Source organism: Falco punctatus (genome assembly GCF_963210335.1).
Source record: "Falco punctatus genome assembly, chromosome: 9".
NCBI lineage: Eukaryota > Metazoa > Chordata > Aves > Falconiformes > Falconidae > Falco > Falco punctatus.
Window position 1 is genome coordinate 49,027,984 of NC_137589.1, and position 20,629 is coordinate 49,048,612.

The 20,629-nt window shown below is 52.0% G+C and overlaps 1 protein-coding gene across 5 annotated transcripts in view; it reads right to left on the reverse strand.

The window, feature by feature from the left end:
* Window positions 1–20,629, reverse strand: part of RGS3 (regulator of G protein signaling 3) — a 79,462-nt gene that overhangs the window by 55,222 nt on the left and 3,611 nt on the right. For 2 of the 5 annotated variants that reach the window (XM_080402042.1, XM_080402050.1), the window contains exons 2-12: window positions 16,425–16,475; window positions 14,492–14,550; window positions 13,705–13,799; window positions 12,739–12,807; window positions 12,006–12,066; window positions 9,970–10,060; window positions 9,172–9,239; window positions 4,919–5,000; window positions 4,088–4,193; window positions 3,449–3,788; window positions 2,946–2,985 (exon numbers count right to left, since the gene is read on the reverse strand). In XM_080402042.1, coding sequence (XP_080258168.1) covers window positions 2,946–2,985; window positions 3,449–3,788; window positions 4,088–4,193; window positions 4,919–5,000; window positions 9,172–9,239; window positions 9,970–10,060; window positions 12,006–12,066; window positions 12,739–12,807; window positions 13,705–13,799; window positions 14,492–14,550; window positions 16,425–16,475 — 1,062 coding nt within the window. Of the gene's footprint in view, window positions 1–2,289; window positions 2,908–2,945; window positions 2,986–3,448; window positions 3,789–4,087; window positions 4,194–4,918; window positions 5,001–7,381; window positions 9,793–9,969; window positions 10,061–12,005; window positions 12,067–12,738; window positions 12,808–13,305; window positions 13,677–13,704; window positions 13,800–14,491; window positions 14,551–16,424; window positions 16,476–20,629 lie in introns of those variants that run through there. The other 3 variants (XM_080402043.1, XM_080402044.1, XM_080402045.1) reach the window with 3 other exon arrangements.

Sequence of the window (20,629 nt, forward strand, 5' to 3'; positions counted from 1 at the left end):
TACGGGCAATTGCTGCTATATAGGATTTCTAAGTCCTTTCCCCCCAGCCTAGAGGAATGCCTTTGAATACATCCAGCAAGCTCCTACCAGCATTTTGTGTCACAAGCACAGGCACGGGACACAGAGCGCTCTGAAGATGCTTTGCCTGGACAGAAACCACCGTTTTCTCAGCACCAGCACAATGATGCTAGAGCATCGCAGTCTGCTGGGAGCTGGTGCCCATATGCACAACTGGCTGTGAGCAACTGGATGGTTTGGTGGGTGATCTGTTGGAGGCAGCAGTGCTAAGGATGGCTTTATGTGTCCTTCTCCCCACTCCCAGCACATGAAGCTGGGATGAGACCAACGCACAGGACCAGAACCAGAGAGGAGCTGCTGAGCTGCTGCCCAGCTGCCCACTGGGCTGCTCTGCTCTTAAGTGGGCTGTGGCAGCACGGCTGCTGAGGGGAGCAGCTGTGAAATATTTCCTATTACTGACATTAACCCATCAGGCCCAAGGGCCTTGGCATTCTTTGGTGACCCCCATTTTGGTCATCCCTGATGTCCCCAGGCTCACAGTGCACATCTCTCCTGCCATACACAAACTCCTATCGCTGCAGCAGCAGGACCTACCATGCTCGGGACAGAAGGTGGGACGGGTTCATGTTCTCCAAGAGCCTTTAACCCCAGACTATGTCCTGCTGGGCACCAGTGACCTGTGCTCTGTCCTAAAACTTGCAGACAACAACTCCAACAAGAACTGAATGTCTCTCTAACCACTCTCCAACCATGCCTTCCTCAAAAGAAGCCCCACTGAAAAATCAAAGAATTTCCTTCCTGCCTCCTGAATCTGACGAACCAAGCCAGCTCGGGTCCTGCAGGCAGACCTCTCCACTTGGATTTTACCATATCCAGGTGAAAGCATTAGCCCATTCTCCCTCACAGCAATTACTCAGGAACATGAGTGAGAAGCGCTCCTGCAGCTCCGCTCCCTGTTAGAGGGGTGTCCCAGCAGAGACCCCCCAGCACCACTCCCCTCAGCCACCCAGCCCCAGGAGTTTCTGCTCCCACCACAGCAGCTTTCTGCACTGTAACGGATACCCATAACCTTCCCAAGCAGAAATGAGCCAAAACACTTGTGAACATGGCTCAGAGCAGATAAGGTCTTGTCCAAAGCAAATACATGAACCTACCCAACATTACATATTCCATTAAGTATTAGGAAATAGCACATTTACTTTCAGATAAATGCCAGCAGAGCCAGACTGCACTCTGTTGACAATCCAGACCTGCTGTTTACTGCTTGCTTTAACAGCCTGCCTTTGCGGGGGGGTGCCCCTTGTGACCCAAAAGGTTGTTTCCACCCCTAAGTGCAACAGCCCTGACATTTTCTCTTTTCCCTTTTTCATGGTTGCACTGCCAGATAACATCAAAGCACAAGAGACAGCTCACCACAGGACTGATACAATCTGTCTGGGCTGTTCAGGACCTGCTTTTCCTCTTATCCCTAAATCACCTCATTTTATCAGAGGAATTCATCACCTGCACAAGTCCTGTTTTCTGCACACTGGCACAGAAATGCATCCAGCCTGCCCAAAGCATCTGCTCCTGTCACTGTGTGACTGGCGGCCAGCTTCGTGCTGCCACACTTAATCACTGCTCAGGATAACTACTGCATTCTTTCCTCTTAAGACTTAACATTAAATAAACTGAAAACAATCACTAAAATTTGTTACGGGAAGAAGTCCAAGTCTTTCAAATTCTACTCGGCTATAAGAACAAGTCCCCATGGTCCAGCTCATCTTTTCACAGGTTCCACAAACAGCAGGAAAGAGTTGCAATTACCCACAGTACAAAACATCCCCTGCAGCTGAGCTGTGGAAAATTATTCTGGCTGCAGAGCTCCAGAGCTGGGAGCATCCAAAGCACAGGGGCCTTGGACCCACACTGCTCCCTCCTGCTCCCCAGCATTCCCATCATGGCTTTGCCAGCCCGACGTGTTGCCTTCTATGGACACTGCCTCACCTTTACAGGCAGCATGAAATTTTCTAGCTGTGCCCGCACCAGGGAGGGACTGCTGAGTTAAAGACACTCCTCCAAGATCATGCCTAGGTCAGCTCTTCTATAGACACACAGCTCACCCTAAAGGCATCCTAACGGACCCGGGTGCAAGCACAGCCTCCCAAAGCTCCCAAATCAAGCTGTTTTGCATGGACCTGGATTCATGCAGTCCCCAGCCCTGCCACACACCCCATCCCACTCTTCCCACAAACCCAACTATGCCTGGTTCTCCAGGGAAACCCAGCATACCTGTTGTAGAAAATGAGTTTAATGTTTCAAAGGAGTTTTGAGGAAAGCTCGTTCAGAATCTGCCAGAAACCTTGCAGGAGCCCAGAAAATGAGTATTCCCCAAATCTGGCACACCAGCCTGCATTACTGTTTGTACAAATCTGAGTCACGACCACCCTCACTCCCTTAGTAATAAAATGAACCTCAAAGCAGGGGCCACGGTATTAGCACCCCCCAGCAAGGCATCACATGCAAGAAGGGAAACACGTCATGGAGAGGCCCACAGACACATCTGGGGAACCGCCGCAACAGCAATGCTTAGCACTTTCACACTTCATGCTTTTATCGTGCCCCTAAGGGAAATTCCCTGGCCACCAGCTTCCCTTCAGCAAATCTGTGACCTCCCAGAGCGACCTTCTCACCATGAGGCTCATCCAGTAACATGAGCAGCTGTGCTCTCCTCTGGGCTCGGCGGGTAGGGTTCTTGTTCTTATGTTTGACCCAGGGTGCAAAGATGATCTACCCAAAAGCCCCAGGCTTCTGCCACTGTCCTCAAAACATGAGGGACTCCACTGCAGCACAGCAGGGCTAAGGGCAAGGATTCAACAGTGCTAGGAAAACCACGTCTAGCTCTGCTGGGTGCTCTGAGCAGCATGTTCAGCACATCAGCAACTTACCCACAGCAGCATTGTTCTCTTGATAAACAGGCCTCAGCAGCTGTAAGACACAACCCAGGAAAGAGAGTCACTTGCAGCAGGCTTGAGGTAGACTTTACAATAAACAGCTGCAAATTTTAGCATGCCAAACCCAGCAAAGCCAAAGCACTCCAGAGTGAAAATCATTTTATCCTTTTGCCAGCAGAAAATAAGAGCAATTACTTGCACCATGGCCTATGTAGTGAAAGCGCTTCCCATATCCTGACCCTTAGAGTGAGCCCTGAGAGGAGGCAGCAGGTCATTCACCCCAGCTCTCAGTCCCAGTGGAAGATGTTTTAGGAAAATAGTGAAAGCTCCCCCCCAGACCAAAGGACACATGTCTGGCTTGTAAAAATGGCATATGCTCTAGCAAACATTACAGAAGATGGTCAGTAAGACTGAAGCATGGGCCAACAGAGGATCCAGCAAGCACAGACCACAGCCACATGCAGTAACTTGAGCGTGAGGCTGGAAAGCAGCCCTACCTGGCTCCCTGGGTTCAAAGGCGCTAAGATGATATAGTTCTGGTCCGCAGCGGAGGGGACCCGGGACAGGGGTGGCATGGTGTTCTGGCTCCGCTTGCCGATCTCTGTGTACCTCTCCCAGCTGTTCAGCACCAGCCCATCGCTCCCATCATACAGTATGTGGCAGCTCCGGCGCTGCTCGGGCCGCGGAGGCATGGTGCTGTTCTTTTCCCGCTTGTTGGGTGGTGACTGGAGGTCGTAGGCAGACTTGCAGGACGATCGGCGGATCATGCCTTCATGCCCTGACTTGACCTGCGGGACAAGCCTCCAGACCAGTAGTATGATCTCAGTGGGACAGTTCCTGAAAAAGATGGCATGGGGCAGGTCAGAGATGGGGCAGCAGGGAGTGAGGCTCCCCATATCATTCAGACAGCCATCAGCCCTGCAGTTCTTCCTTTTTCTAATGCTTCTGCCCCTGTCCTGCCCCTCCCAGCCCCTGCATCCTTCCTTCTTCTACTCCAGAGAGTACTTTCCCAGTCTCCTGCACCTCTCAAAGCCTTTCCCTTCCCGTAGTCACTGAAATATCCTGCTGCCCTGTCCTGGGCTCCCTCAAACTATCTCTTCCAGAGCCCTGCATTGATGCTTTGGGTGAACACTCACCGGATTTCATGTGCCAGTTCTACACATTTCCAGTGCTCCACAGGCTGCTCATTCAGCTGCAGCACTGTATCAAGTTGCTGCAGACCTGCCTTTTCTGCTGGGCCACCTATGGAGAGAAGAGACAAATGCCAGTCACCTGCCGGACAGATAGCTGAGAGTGAGGGGGAGGAGAAGCCCTAAGTCTAGGAGGCACCCAAATAGCTTCACAGCTTGCACCACTCACTCCTCCAAACCCAATCTGTTTCCTCTAACATCCACACCTGAAAATAAAGTGGGGCCAGCTAGGCTGGAGCTTCACTTCCAACATGCATTCATGCACCACACAGCACCTGAGACAGTCATAAATGTTCCCTCAGAGCTATTGTATGAACTTCCCATGTTTCCTGGTGTGCCATGGGGAGCACCAGGGGACAACAGACACAAGTCCATCCCACAGGTCCACACCAAGAAGATTTACTCAGGCAACTGAGGGTTCCCATGACTCTGCTCCCCTCTGAGCCCCTGTCTGATACCCACACACCAGATGCTTTCCATATGTCTCCCAACCAGCTGGAGGTTGGGAGGAAACTCAGGTTCTCAAGTTGGAGAGGGAAGGAAACAAAATCTCTGCAAATTACTGCAACACACCGCCAAAACAGTGACATAGCGCTAACCCAGTGGCCTCCGACCTCATTAGAGGTGACAGAGCATTCAATAAGTGAAGTTTCTTGGAATTAACCAGAGTCCTGCAAGGCATGGAAGCTTCTGAGTCACGGCATGCTCTGGGAAGTAAAAAAGGAGCAGAGTCATTCGTTCAAATCAAGAGGGTTAAAAAAAGATCTGATCTCTTACCGGAGTCCACTGCCTGCACCCGGACTGGGGAGTCACAGCAGATTGTGAAGCCAAACCCATCACTTCCTCGAGGGATCGTAATCTGTCGTAAAAGACAGACACCAGAGTCGCCTGTTAAGTGGGAAAGCAGCCACTGCATGTGATCAGCAAGCACCCCCCTTTCACCAACACATTGCCCCATAGCTTTTGGAAATGCAGCCACACGGCATTTCTAGAAGCAGTCGCAGAGCCCAAAGGAACCATCACAGTGAGCGGCATCACTCTGCGACCCCACGGACAACAGGTCTCTCCCCTGCTGCAGTCAAAGGCAGGCAGAAATGGTGCTAAAAAGCAATGCAAAGAGCAAGCTGAGGATCAACAGAGAGGAATGCCACAAAACAAGTGTTTGTTGAGCACACACAAGTCTCCACTCACAATACCTGCAAGTGTAAGGAAAGGTCTGATAAGCCATTAGAAAGGAAAACCTGGCAATCTGGCTCTGACACTGATTTCTAACACGGCTTCTCTAAGCAAGGCACTTAAACATTTCAATTCCAGTCGGGTAATACAGAAATAGCAGCACTCCTCTGCTCCAGAGGAAGTTGCAAAGATCCACACGCTCCTGTCTGCAAGGCATCTGCACCGGAGCAGGCTCTGTATGCACCACCCCATTAGCTGGGCTGAGTCTGTTTTGTCTCGCTGAGTATGAAAAGGATGGATGCTGTGTTGATTTAGGCTTGCTTCTCCTCCTGATTCAAGAAGCATTAAACTTATTGAAAAAATTACATTTATTTTTTGATGCTGGCTTCCAGCAGTGACTCAATACGACAGCTTCTGTAAATACCTGATTATCCCCCAAGACATTTGTCAAGATCCTGGTTTTAATGACAGAGAAAAGAAAAAAATCCATTATCTGACCTATATTATTTTGAGAACAAACAGCCAGAGAGAAGACAAGGAATTCAGCAGAAGCTGCCAAGGAGGGAAACTGGTTCCTCACTCCTTTACCACGGGAGGGCAAACACCACGAGCTTTCATTTCTCTGCCCCTTGTCCCTGCTTGATTGCTCAGCTTGAAATCAGGCTTCAAAAGAGAAACTGTCTTGACCTGGCAGGATTAAAAAAATAGGTCCGGTCCCACTATGCTGAGTATTTTTCTTTCTGGGGTTTGCTGAATGCTCAAACAGCTGCTTGTGGCTCCACACCTTCAAACCAACCTCACACCTCAAATACAAAGCATAGGGGATCTGAGTTCTTCAGAAGTGTTACCATTGGCACCTCAGGAGCCAGCCCAGCATCTCTCCCACCACGGAGACTCCACGGTCACTTCCCAGCCCAAAGATTCCCCTGCACCAAGAGGTCTCCCACTCCTTCTCCCTGAGCTGGCTGCTCTTGTCCACAACCAACAGACACACCTTCCCTGGGCCACTAAATAGCAGCTTCTCACTGTTGACAGTTTGCTCTCCTCAGCTCCCACCACCATGGCCATTACAGGGAGTTGAACATCGATTTTTGGTGCCGTGCACAGAATTTAGAAATATGAGCATCTGACATAAGCTGGAAGGTGGGTGGTAAGAGACTCCAGCACTGCACAGGTTCACTCTACCCACATTTTTGTCAAAAAACACAGAAGATACTGTCAAAATAGAGAACTGAGGAGGTCTAAGATGCAAATCACAGTCAGTTGTCATTAATACAAAGCAGAGCAGCATTCCTGCAGGAACCATCACTACAGCCCCAACAAGAAGTGGGTATTTTTAGTTAAGCTGGTTCTCTGTGCAATTCCCAATATACACTGACTACCACAGCAGCTTTAGCGTGACAGGAAAGATTAGCACAGGAGCGCAGAGAAAAGCTGACCACGAGCCAGGAGCCCCAATCCAGACGATGGAGGGAAAATTGTGTTCAAAAGTGCAGGAGACTGGAACCTGCACAAGCAAAACCAGCACCTGGCACTGTACACCGAGCAGGTCCAGCAGAATTTGCACCAGCTTTTACAGACCACAGCAATCTACTTTTCATAAAGCAAGTTGCTGTTGGTTGTAACCAGCTTCAAGCAACACTCAATTTCCAAATACATTAAAACAATTTGAAAAAGAGACAGTAGCAGCCTGGCAGACTTAGCTGCCTGCCATGCCTGCCTCTCCTCTAACAAGTGGTAAACTGAAACACCTCGCAGCTTAACACTTTCATCGTTGGCACGCTACCCCCAAGTTACACAGCAAATGCTCCCCCTCTATCCCCATTTACACACTGCAGCAACAGGCAGAGATCAGCCAGAGACACCTATCTGAAGATGCTTTCCTTATATTCCCAAAATCATAATTTAAAAATTATAACCATAGCAAATCAACACCTTAGAAACAGCACACACAGAGCCCAGAAACGGCAAGAAAGCCCACAGGCACTCATAAACTTAACGGAAACTTGCAGCAACACACACGCACATGCTGGCACATGGACTTTTTCCATGGGAGATACAGACCTGTCTGTATCTCCGCTCCGAGCACACCTTGCAGAGTCCATTGAAGCGGTTCATGGCTGGAAACACTAAACTTGCCGTTAGCCCATGAAAATCCAGTCCCCCGAAGCAGCCGTAATCCCGATCTCCTTGTATCACACGAGTGTGGAACAAACCACAGTCAAACTGGCATGACCGCCCATGGGAACCCAGCTCCAGAGAAGAATGGCAGGAAGCCACCTTTCACCTCCCCAGCCCCTGTCTGTGCTGTATGCCGCTTTACGATAAGCCAGAGGGCTTCCTGAAAACCCTAACTGACAAGGAAGAGAGAGAGTTTTATATTAAAATTCCTGTCAACTATTTAGTATTCCCTAGTCCCTGCTCTGTTGATGTGGCTTTTGTTCCCGCGGCATTCTTCAGCCGCACGGAGCACTTTGTTATTGCAATGTTCTCACAAACACTTTGAGGATGTTTAAGCAGCATTTCACAGGCACCGGCTGTGCGAGCTTCACTTCATTAAAAAGACAGCTTGCGCTCATTACACTTGTAAAGGATAAGAGAGATTTTTTTTTTAAAGAAAAAAAAAAGAAAAAGCAGAGTTTGTTTTTGAAAGCACAGACCTAGAGGATACGCATGTCGCGATGCTTTGTGCTCACAGTCACAGAGAGGGAAGCAGAGAGGTCAAATGAATTGCACCCATGGTGTAATTTTGGAATTAAAGACAGAAAGAAACTCTTAACACAGCCAGCAGTAGGGCACAAAGCAGGACTGAGTGAGTCTGCACCACATGGCCCCGACAGCCAGCACCGCAGCACAACCCCCTGGAGAAGAACGCCTTGCAACGGAGAAGAAAGCACCTTCCACACTCCCACATGGGGATGGAAAAGAGAGGAAAGGCTCAAGGGAACCCAAACCCCAGGCTCCTTTGTAAGGCACCTGTGGCAGCAGGGCCAGAGGAGGCTGGGGGGAAGCACAAGGAGCCCCAGTGCTCCCAGGGGACCCAGCGCAGTTCGGTGGAGCCATTGGAGGCACGGCCTGGGGCTGCTTCAGGCGCATTGACCCAGCCTGCTGCAACGCCAGGCTGGAGCTGGAAGGAGGACTGGTCCTCCTTCCCAGCCACCATCTTTCAACTCAGTGGTGACTGCCGGAGAGGAAGGGAGGAGAGGGGCGCTGGCTTTGTTTGTCTTGCTTAGTCCTGCGCTTTAAAACAAATAACTGAAAATGCAGCTGAGGGAAGCAGTTAAGCGGAATTCGGCACAGATAAATCACGGGGCCGACTGAGCTCTATTTCCGATGCAAGCCATGTGTTTGTGTTCCCATTTCCCATCCTTGCCTTTCCTATAAATCACCGAGGCTCCACCATGGGCCTTTCCCTTCCCAGAGCAAAAGGCCCTGAAAGGAGGAGGAGAGCAGATGCACTTGTCCACAGAGACACAGGGCCAGGCAGGGCCTGATGCTGTGTGGCAGGCAGCTGGCCAGCCCCGTCCCCATCGCTCCCAGTCAATGGCTGGTGCTTTGTCTCTGTGGCAATATACTAGAAAAACAGGAGGTCCCTGTATGGCAATAGGGAGCGAGTGTGGGGTTACTACCCACGTCACCCACCTTCACCAACTGCTGCTCAATTGGGATAATTAATTGCCCATCAAAGCCATGGTGTCAACAGGGAGACTGACACAGCTCCCACCTCAGCATCACCCTCACTAATACTCTGTCCCTTGGCTCGTTTGAAACCTCTCCATGCAGGTTCTGCTGCCAGCCAGCTCTGGACCCCACATCTTCGCACCCCCGGTGGGTCATAGCCCTGTCATACCTACCTTCAGCTGCTTCATGGTCGCAGCATCTGGGCTTTCCTCTGCTGCACTCTGACTTCCCAGCATCAGCTCTAAAAAAGAAGGGAAAAAAAAAAAGGAAAAGAAAAAAAAAAAGAAAGAAAAAAAAAGAAGGGGGAAAAAAAAAAAGAGGGAAAGGCCATATCAGCCCAACAGCACACATCTCCTGACAATCCCTTTCCTTCCACACTCCATCTACACACTGTATATACGTTCTTCACAGATCATGGGCACATCTCCAGGCTGTGGCAGTCCTGTGTGGCAGCAGCTGTGGGTTGGTTGCACATCTGGGATAGGCCCTGCTGTGTCACCCCGCTCTGTGCCAGCCGACACACACCCTGGCAGCACAGCATGACCAAGGCAGAAGAAAATGCTCCCCACCATCCTGCACAGACCCTAGGAGCCAGATTCTGGCCATGGGATTCAGTCCAAGCCTGAGAGGCAGGAATCAGCATGATGAAAGGCCAAGCAAAAGGGACAGATGTGGCCGCAATGTTGTGGTCCCCACAGTGACCCAGGCAGCCATGGGTAAGCAGCAGTGAGGGCTGAAGGGGAGAGCTCAGTGCCTGTGCAGAGCCTGTTGAACCAGCCAGGATCTCCCCCATGCCGATCTTCTGGGATCCCGGTGCCCACTGGGCATCGCTGGGCTGAGGAGTGCTCATGGAGACATAAGGTGCCATGGGGCTGGGGCTTGCTCCATGCTGGCACAAGGACAGACATGAGACTGACCCCTCTTCCAAACCTTGTCAACACTCCCTGAGACATCCCAGTGGGGAGACGCACCTCTGCTCTGCTTCAGGCGCCGCATGGCCACCTTCAGGTGCTTGGTCCTGCCCAGGTCCTCCCCGAGGAGATAGTACCAGCCACTGACCTCCTGGGTGGGTGGAAAGAAACTGTCAGGGACAGATACTCACCCCCATTTAACTCGGTCTGGTTGCCCGCAGCCCCAGAGGGGTCCTGTTACACAAGCTACCCCAGGGCACTACGCAGAGCCTGTCCAGACTTGCTTGCACCCAGAGCCACAGCCAAGTCCTTCTCTTAGGACACAGCAACTGCTAAAACTCTTATCCCCTCAAGGAGGGACTGAGCATCACTGAAGTAAAAAGCTTCCAGGTTTTTAGAAGGAGACAAGGTGCAGAAAAACAGCCAGTCACCAGTAAAACTGTCCATATCATGTTTGCAGCTGCTGGCAGTCTCACAGGGAGCATACAGCTCCAGCCGTATCGCCAGAGAAGGGTGCCCAAACCAGCTTTCAACAGCGCTGGGTGCTCTGCAGCAGGGCTCCCTTTGCCCCTGTCACATACCCATGTGGCCAGGGCAGCCAAGAGGACAGAGCTGACCTTGGATATCCCTCGCCTCTCTTCTGCTGCTGTCTCCCATTGCTCCCCGGGCAGCTGGGCAGAAGCCAGAGGGACCAACCATCCTGGGGACCAAGCTGAGGAGTCAGATGGGGTTGCAGGAGCCATGGCTCCCAGAGGCCAGATGAAGGGGCCCATTTAAAAAATGAGTGGTTTATATCCGCAATGAAGAAACTGAGGAAAGGGGAGAATATTCAGCATGACACAGCACCCAAGAGACAAGGCCAGCTCATCTCATCCCCTGCTGAGGTCCCGGGAGGACCACACACTCCCAGCATCTTCCTCCCATCCCTGTGAAAGTAGGATGCTGTGTGTGGGTGCCAAACACACAAACACTCTGTCCTCTCTACATGCAATGACACTTTGTGAAACTCACTGCCAGAATCTGAGAAGGAAGGGACATCGCTGGGGAGGCCAAATATGATCAGAGCAGAGGTCCCTGCTGGAGAGGGCTGCAATTTAGAGCTGCTGTGCCTAATTATCTTCACTGTTATAAAAAAGCTGCATCTCACTTGTCCAAATTCCAGGGGAGGCCTTGTTCAAGCTGCTTCTTACCCTCTTCTCAGGTCACTACCACAAATAGTTCCTTTTTAACCTCTTGCTAGGAAGTAAATTTCCACACCTCTGGTGGTGTATTAAGACCTTCACAAAACACTTCCAGCTAGCTGAGATACTTTGATGTAGAGTGGACATGCTCAGAGATGAAACCCCTAACCACCAGCAGCTAGGATGAAACATTTCCGTGTTTTAATGGGTCGGCGGGAGTAATTTGCAGCAGTAGTTTTGCAGGTTTCTTTAGGAAGGCAAACCCAGCTGATGTGAAAGCTGTATTACCAAGCAGCAGCCAGGCTGGGGCAGCAGTACTGTGACCAAATCTGCAGCAGTGGGGACGTGGACCCTGGCACAGAGACAGCCTGGCAGCACCGCTGCCTCCAGGAAGAGCCCGAGACCTCTGCCCTTGCCCTCTGCCCATCACCACCTCAGCAGGTGAAGCCCTGGCTCCTGAGCACAGGGAATTGGGCAGACTCCTCGGAGGAGGAGCATGTCCCCACCATCACACCCACTCAGCCACCACCCAGCAGCCATGTGAAGGATGTGACACATGCCAGGCTGAGCGAGCCTGGCCCCATCTCCTGATCCCCAGGCAGCCCGGCTGCAATCGCTATGGCCAAGTCTCTGCGCCCCCAATTGCTGCTACTCTCTGTGTCCCTGCAGAAGCAAGTGGCAGTCCCCTATCCTAGGATCCCTCCTTTAACAGCCTCCCCACCTCTGCCTCCAGTAATCACACCACCACCGGTCCCATACTGGGAATGGGACCAGGGGACTCCCTGGGCACCTTCAGAGCATCTTTGTCACACTGTGGGAGAAGCCTGCTCCCGCCCCAGGAGCGCACTACATCCCGCCCCAAGGGCGCACGAGTCAGGCCCCAGTCCCACGTGCTGCCCACCGGCATGCAGTTACCTTTTCCAGGGTCAGGAGGGGCTTCACGCCAAAGCTCATGCAGCCGATCAGTTTGCTCTGCCTGCAGGAGAGCCAGAGACCATCAGCACACACTTGTTGAAAACTCCCCAGGCATCAGCTCTCCACAGGCACCCCTTTGCAGGGAGCCCACAAGCATCCCTGCCCATGCTGGGAGCTAGGCAGTGCCCAGGTCTGCCTCCCCCTCCATGCTTTGAGCAAGCATGGTGTAACCACCCGGCTCAGCTGCAGCACGGGCAAGGAGGAGCTGGACTGAAGCATCCTGGTCACCTCCAGCCTATCTAATGTTAGCAGGAGCTCGGCCAAGCAGGCAGATGCCACTTGCCTGAGCAGGCAGCATAGCTTGTGAGGTGCCAGACCCCTTGCTGCTGGGCTTTCCTCCTCACTGCATTGCCCCCAGGGGTAGGGAATGTCCCCAGCCCAGAGCCAGGCTCCAGCCCCACTTGGCTTTAGCCAGCTTTGCAGGCATGAATGGCTGCAGGAGTTTTAAATGATGGTCCAGCTGATGGCTACCAAACAGCAGCAAGGCCAACAGAGAGCAGCAAGGGCAGGATTTCCTCTCTGCCAGCCTGCACGCAGCATGGTGCTCACCAGCACAGACATGCCGTGAGAATGACCCTGGACACTCACGTGTGGTGGCCAGAGCAGGTGGCAGGTTCGCTGCTGTGCCAGCCCCATTTGAAAGAGATTGTATGGCAGGCTAGCAGCCCCTTACCTGGAATTTCTCTCTCTGTTCCAGACGGTGACCAGGAGACGTTTCTGTTCATCCTCCTCTTGCACCGGGCTGTAAGAAGCAGAGGGTACAGCCCGTGAGCACTGATATTCCCCAGGAGCACTTGGCAAGGGCTGCCCTCACAGCTGGACACCCCTCACCCTCCCCAGAGCCAGGTCTTCTCCATTCTCTGTACGGAACACTGCAGCATCACCCCAAATGGCAACCTCCTCAAACAAGCCACTGTTGCACTAATTCACCTGTTCCTGACAGAAAACTGCAAAGATATGTGACGTGTCCTGGGCAGGTGCTGGGGACATGATTCAGGTGGTTTAAGGGGAAAAATAATCTTGCAGAAAGACACACATCCAACATCAAAGGGTAAAGGCAAGGAACAAGCTACAGTTCATGCTCTGAAACAACCACCCTGTGCCAAATTAAGCATTGCATGGGGACAGAGGTCTGACAGAGACTGGTTAGCTAGCAATGAAAAGCTCCACCGAAACACTAAGAGGCATACGGCTCCTTTCCCATGCAAGGACATGCTGTAGCTCTACGAAATCCTTTTACCTTCCTCATTCATACCGATGCCCATACTATTGCAGGTGCAAGGTCCAGGAAATGGACTGTGTTTGCCCAACTCCTGCCCAGCAAAGAAGTCCAACCGTGCAGGAATGTCGCTGCCATGCTGTGTGCTGACAGCTTTGTGAGCCTCTGCAAAGCTCTGCCCAAAAGTTCAAGGCATTTCAGCTATAAAAAACAGCAGAATAATGTCTGTCACTCCTCATCTCAGCAGCAAACCTGCTCATGCATGATGCAAGTTTATTACAGATCATAACGCAAAAGCAAACGCAGGGTCTCGGCTTCAAGAGGGTGCCCCGGGACAGCAGCCATGTGGGTCCCCCAGTGCTCAGTGTGAAGACAGTGCTGATGGATGGGCCAGAGCTATCTCTGCCCTGTCATACTCACAAGAGAAAGTCCTCATGGAAGACAGGACTTTTGCTGTCTGGCACAGTCTTCGTCTTTTGCCTGCATTTCCAGTCAGCATCTGGCACGATCGACATCTTTACAGAGGAAAACAAGCCGTGTTAGCACTCTCAAAGCAAGCACTGGCACACAGCTGCCAGCTCTGCCGTTGCAGCAGTGGGAGACTGGCACAGCCACTTTTATGGATGGCTAAGCCTCAAAGATCCAGCTGAGCCTGTGCTAACAGGGGGTTTAGATCACTTTACCCCAGGCATGTCAAGTAATTGCATTACAAAACTCCTTGGGGCAGGGGAGGGAAGAAAAAGAGCAAAAAAATAGACTGATGTACACAAATGTTGCTGGCTGGTCTCCAACTTGCAGCCCGCTCACAGGGGAGATGCTTCCTGCACTGTACACACCACAGTGGGAGCAGCCTGCCAAGGTGACCTCCAGGAGAGCCCAGAGCCACACTGTGCTGGCCAAACACTTCTCCCCACCAGTCCTTGGGCACCCAGTGGGATGCTCTCGCAATGAATGTTTGACACATTCCTCAGCAGGGTCCTGTCCTCTGCTTTTTGGTCTTCGTGCAGACACTGTGCCAACAAAACCTGCGAGCTCACCAACACTGGGCAAGAGACCATCCACCTCCCTGCATGCTGTGGATGCTCAGCCAGAGCAGGATAGAGGAGAAAAGGGAAGGGACAGGCAGCCCAGAGCATGCTTGGAGAAGCCAACCACGAAATCCCCATAAAGCACAAAGCTCTCCAAGCAAAGCCCCAGGAGAACCTACCTTCACATAGGAGTTGCATGTCTGGTACTCCTTTCCCATCAAACCTTTTGCTTCCATGACTGGAAAGGAAACGAAACGGTCATGCCCCAAAGCAGCAGGAAAAGCGTCTTCCTACACCGCAGTGCTCTGCTCTACAGGATCCTCCCTCCTCGTGGGGCCAAACCCATCTCCTACCCCAACAGGATCCCGCACACAGCCTGTTCTCACTGGGCACCCATAAACAAGTGAAGGGGTTTATTGTATTTTTTCTTTAATACACCCATGCTATAAATACAAGCATCTGTGGTGAGGTTGGCAGCAGATGCAGTTGAGCATCCGGATGGCAAATTGCATTTCATTTGCCTGACTTCACTGGGAGCTCTGGACTCCCAGCCCTGGAGCCAAATGTATCATCAAGTTAAATATCAACGGCCGCATCCTGATGGCAGCCCCGCCAGCAGGCGCTCAGCATTGCACCTCTGCCAGAAGTTGGGAACCCTGTGGAATCCTGTGTTTCCCAGCCATGTGGCTGGAGGCAATAGATGGGCAGCAGAGCCTGGATAGCCCAGGACAGGCTGTTGGAACAAGGCTAAGCTCCTTCTTAACGAGCCCCGGGCGAGGCAGCAGTGATTTTGCCTTTGTCAGTGTGTTCCCAATAAACATGGTCAGCCTGATAGAAACCCCAGTGCACAAGGGGAATGGGGTTCTGCAAGACCCACTGGTGCTTCATGAAGCTGTTTGTAAGGTTCTGCCAGGACGTGCGGCACCAAGAGCTCCTCCTGCAGCCAGACCTGCTTTGACTTTAAAGACGTTGGGGAGCAGAATGAAAAAGTTAAAGACAGATCACCCCATATCTCCCAGCCTTCTCCTGCCCACACCAAGTATCCTGCGCATCCAGCACATCCAGTGGGATGTCGGGTTCCAGACCTTGAGCCACCTTTGCCTCTTTGCTGGACAATTTTCCTCTTTCCAGACCCTCTTTTGAAGATGGCATCAGAAAGAAACAGTGACTTGCACCCAGCTCACGCTGGGGCTGCTCCAGATGGAGGGATTTGGAGTAAAATCTGTGCCTTACCCTCAGAACCACACACAGTTTGGAGGGAGAGAAAAAAAAAGACCAAACAAAACCACATTTTCCTGCTGCTGCTTCTTTACAAAGCTTGCCTTGCACAGCCAGAAAAGGGCAGCAAGCTCTCGCGGCTGCTGAGCAGAGAACAGGGGCTGCACATGGCTTGGCCAGTCCCTACAGCCTCACCAGGCTCAGGCCATCCTCTGCCCTCATTTCATTACACCCAGGCAGGGATGAAGCTGGGCTGTAAGGTGGGATGTTGCTCAAAAGAAAGCCTTTTCCATCCCCTCCTGTCCTGCTATGAAGGTCCCTGGGAGGGGGGTGCCCTCCTCCTCAAAGCATGGCCACCCCCAAGGGCACTGGGAAGTCCCAGGGCCCTGCTTTCCCCTTTCACCCTACACAGACCAAATCCAGTGCAGCAGCAAGCCTGCTCTGTTCAGTGAGGGAGTTTTCACTCTGACCGTTTCAAACTCTTTGCTTTTTCCTTGATACTTTAACCACACTTATCATGAAGCCCTGAGGAGCCCCTGGTAGAAACGTGCCAGACTAGGACACACACATCCTTCACTGCAGGAACAATCCTAAGGCCCCCCCCCCCCCAGCTGTCTCCAGACAGGTTTTTCCTAAAGAAAAGAGGTAGTTCTGACACTCCCATTGGCCTTTCTAATGAACACACCATGGTCACCTGGAAACGAAGGTCTCGAGAAATTTCAGTTTGGCCTCCAAATCAAAGCACTCCCAGTTGTGCCGCCCTACCACAGTTGTTCCCAATAGCCACCTTGAAGCTCCAAAGAGCTTGAAGAAAGGGCACGGAAATGCTGTCCCCATCACTAGCCCACCAGGACTCTGGGGCCACCCTGCCACATGCCCCAGGGAGGTACTCACTGTGCAGCACCAGGATCCGGCCCCGCACCTCGATGGACAACTTCAGCTGGCCTAGAGGAAAGAAGAGGAGAAATGGTGAAGGAGGCAGGGCTCACCCAGTGCCCCAGCACTCAGCAGCGCAGGGACCCTGCGGCTCTGAGGCTTGCATGGGTCCAGCCTATCCTGCCTCCCAACCCCTGGGCACAGGGGCATCACCTGGGGAGCCAAGAGGAAAGAGGTAGGAGGAGACATCTTCTACCAAAAAAGTCTTACAGCTCCAGATGTAAAAACATTCCTGGAGAACCTGAATACTGTTTTCTCAGCACACAGTAAACTGCTGGCAGGAGGCACAAGCCCATGGCAGGGGGGAAATGGGAGGACCAAGATGAAACAGCCGCTGTGGGATGAATTAGCCCTTGTTTAACAGAGGGATGCAGCATGTTCAAATCCTCCCCCCAGCCCAGATTCAACTTCCCCTTTGCTTCTCCCCTGAGCTTCTGTGCGGGGAAGGGGCTGTCAGTCCTGTAGAAGGTGACAGTGGGCCAAGCTGCAGACAGTCTGGACGAAGGCCAAGGACAACTGATGCCTTTGGTGGCAGGAACACACCGGAGCAGGGTCAGCCAAGGCTGGCTCCACTGGGGGAGCCTGGGCCATGGCACTAACCTGGTTTCATCCAGCTGCTGCTTGGGGACTGCACTTCAAAAACGCCTCCTCCCTGCCTGCCCTACTGCTTGCCTCATCTGTCCAGGGTGGTTTTGGGGAAATGAGAAAGCCTCAACAATCCCTTTGCTGACTGTCACATCCAGCAACAGTTCATTATCACTGGCACTGTCGAGCAGAGAAGACACAGTGCAAGGACTAATGCAGCACTGCTCACAGCACAAACCTAGCCCCCAGGAACCAAAGCATGGCAAGAGCTCCTGTGTTGCAGCCTCCTGCATTTCCTGGGGAACCCAGACAGTACAGGCTGGTGAGCAGACAGGTAATCTCTTAAAACCAGGAGTCAATACTTGCTTTAATCTAGGATTAAACAAGAATGGTTTCAGTCATGTGTTTTGACACTGAATAACTGTCAGGTGGACAACGAGGCTAGGAGCAGCCAACCCGCAGAGAAGAGCAATGCTCCACCATCCTGCAGTCACTCTGCTCCAGAGCCCAGCGAGGGCTGGGACCAAGCAGGACCCCTGGCTCCCAGGGAGGCAGCACCTCTGGGAAAGTGCCTGGCTCCCTGCACAACAGCACCGAGAGCTTTTGATTGAAGAGGTGATTGTGGCAGAGGAGAGCCTTGCAGAGCTGCATGGAAGAAACATGACTTTGGAGCAGGTCTGGATGGAGATCCCTCTTGCTCCCAATGCACTGGCTTACCCACAGTCACCCAGCAAGTCAGGACCTGCCTGCCTGGGCTGCCTGGGCTGCCCAGCTCCCCAGTGCCAGGCCTGCCGAGCTTTGTAGGGGATCTGCTGCCCGTCGTCACCATGAGCAGAGCAAGAAGCATGATCAAGAGATCAAAGGCAGGATGATTCCACCAGTCGCTAACAGGCCAAAAGAGCAGATCTTAGTAAGAGCACAGGGATGTCCACTTCTGCCCCTCAAGAGGACAGAAAAATGACAGGAGAGAAAGAGAGCTCAAAGTGCCAAGATCTGGTACCTGGAGCAAATGACAAGATCTTTCTTGGAGCAGGAGATTGATCTGACTTATGAAAGGAGGACTCAGGACCTAACCCACTCCACAGGCAACCCTTAGGGAGGAGGCTTCTCCTCATGTGGGCTGGCACAGCACAGCAGCAAGAGCTCACCGTGGGACTCAGCAGTCCCTCATGGGTGCTGCAGAGCCTGCCTGTACAAGACAGCAAGCAACATTTCTACCCATCAGTGCCTTTTAAGCTACCTACAGTGAGAGAGGAAGGGAGGACTCAGAGCAGAGAGAGGAGGTGGGAGGAATGGAGCCAGGGAAGTGTTGGAGAAGGGTTCCACAGGGAACAGACCAGGGTAACTCAGCCCAAGCAGCCTCCTGCGGAATTTCTCTCAGTGTGGATTGCACAGGCAGATCCAGCCCCTGTGCTCACGAGCTTGTCTACTTGCGACAGGGTCAGCTGAAACCCAAGTCCAAAGGCTGAGGGTGCTCAGGCAGGCCTCTGAATCCATAAACCCCGCTGCAAAGGCACAAGGACAAGATGGGAGAATTATTTCTAAAAAAAGAACAAAGGAAGGAGCATCCCAAACATGCCTTCAGCTGGCAACAGGCAAGGTAAGCACCTGCAGACACAGTGTCCACAACTGCAGAAGAATACACATGCTGTTCACAACCCACTCTGAAGCAAAGCCTCAGAATAAAAGAATAAGGAGAATAAAATCCAGCTCTTACACAGCTCCAAATTCAACCTGCAGTTCCCACGGCCTCTCAAAATGCCTGTGCCAGATCCCTGAGCTCCCACCTCTTATCTGGAGCTGTGATTTGTGGTTTTCAGCACTGCCTGGACCCGTCTGCCAGCAACTGATTCCCAGCATTGAAAAGCCAAGCAGTCATAGACCCTGCGCAGGAGGCCAGCAACTGGGAGAGCCACATGCGTAAACCCCTGCTGAGCAAGGGCACAGGTCCCAGCGCAGCAGCTCTGCTCTACCGGCCCACTTACAGTTACACACTCGCTTTCCTGTGCACTAGCAACCCCACGTCAGCCCTAAAATCTACCCACAATACTCAGACTGGCACAAAGACTCAGTTGACAGCATTTGTCAGGGTCTGGGTGAAACACTGCCGGGGTGCAGGGCAGGCTGCCAGCCCCCAGCTTGCAGGCCCTGCTCAGCCCCTCTGAACACCCTCCCAAGAGGGTTCCCTGGGAGCTGCCACTTACCAGCCTGCATAGAATGTGCAGATTTTAAGGGTGAAATTTGTGTAATTGTTCTGGACCAACCCAAAACTAAACATTTCCCAATGCTCCTGGAGAATCAAAAGATTGAAAGAAAGCATAATTAGCAAGTTTCATTTAGCCCAAAGCAAAATATCCTATTTTCACTTGTTTTCCAGCTTACAAAACACAAAAAACTTGTAAATATCATTTATAGACATCTAAACATCTTTCAAATTAAAAGCCAGCATTTCATTTTGCAAAATACACACCCAAGGGCTTAAGCTTGCTGGAGTGGGAGTATCTTACGGGATTGTTTGACCTGAAACAAATCAGAGAAGCCATTTTTCACTCAAAAAACCAGAAAATTTTCAGATCTCTCTCCAGCTCACATGCATGTCCATGTGTGTATCTGCATGTCTGGAAGCACATGTGTGCACATGTGGAAATGTACCTCTTTATATGCATTTATACATGTGCAAGTGAAGTCAAAGTGGAAAATAAGGACAAGAGCCAGGTGGGATAAATCAGGACAGCTCCATTGAAGCTAATACTGATTTACAACAGTGAGAATATTGTCCCCCAGTTTCACCATGCCACCCCAGCCTTCTGGACCAAGATTTTAACCCTTCTGCTATCTCCAGATCTCTGACACTGTGGGAACCTTCTCACTGTTCCACTATTAGCATGTCACAACCGTTACAACTCGAAAGCAAAATGCCCCCGCCTAACGAAGCATGACTGACGAGGAGTCAGCTCAGTAATGAATGGGCCCTGGGGAGGAGAAAGGAAGCTTTTGTGCTGGGTAATTCAGGGCAGGGGGTGGAAGCTCTATGCCCAGCACTGACCTGGGGACAGGGTCAGCTCCTGGGGTAGCACTTGGAGCCAAGACTTCTGCACAATGAGGGACTGGGTCACAAGGGACTGTGTCCTCATGCATCATGTGCATTACTGCTGCTTCTGGTGCAGGGACAGTGCCCATGGCCCCTGTGTCACAGGCTACACCCGCACCAAAGAGAGGAGAACAAGGAGAAAATGGGCAGGTTTGCCTTTTTCAAAGTACCGCAAATTGGCCCCTAGTAGAAAGGATTTGGGAGTATCGGTGGGAAAGGTTCTCTCCTCCCCGTGAAGAACAGATAATACTTCTCTCAATGCATCTGTTCTCAAGCATCTCCAAAGCACATGAAGGGACAAACTGCACACCCCAACACGCCCCTGCCAGCCTACCTGACCCCAAAAGGGTCCAAGCCTGCTCATACCAGGGTAGCACTCTGGCTTTGTAGCAATTCCAGTGCTTGTATGGGGCTGGGATCAGAGAGGGAAGGTGTTGTTGGAAAGAGCTGATCCAGCCTTAGGTGGTGGAAAGGATTTGCTGTACCA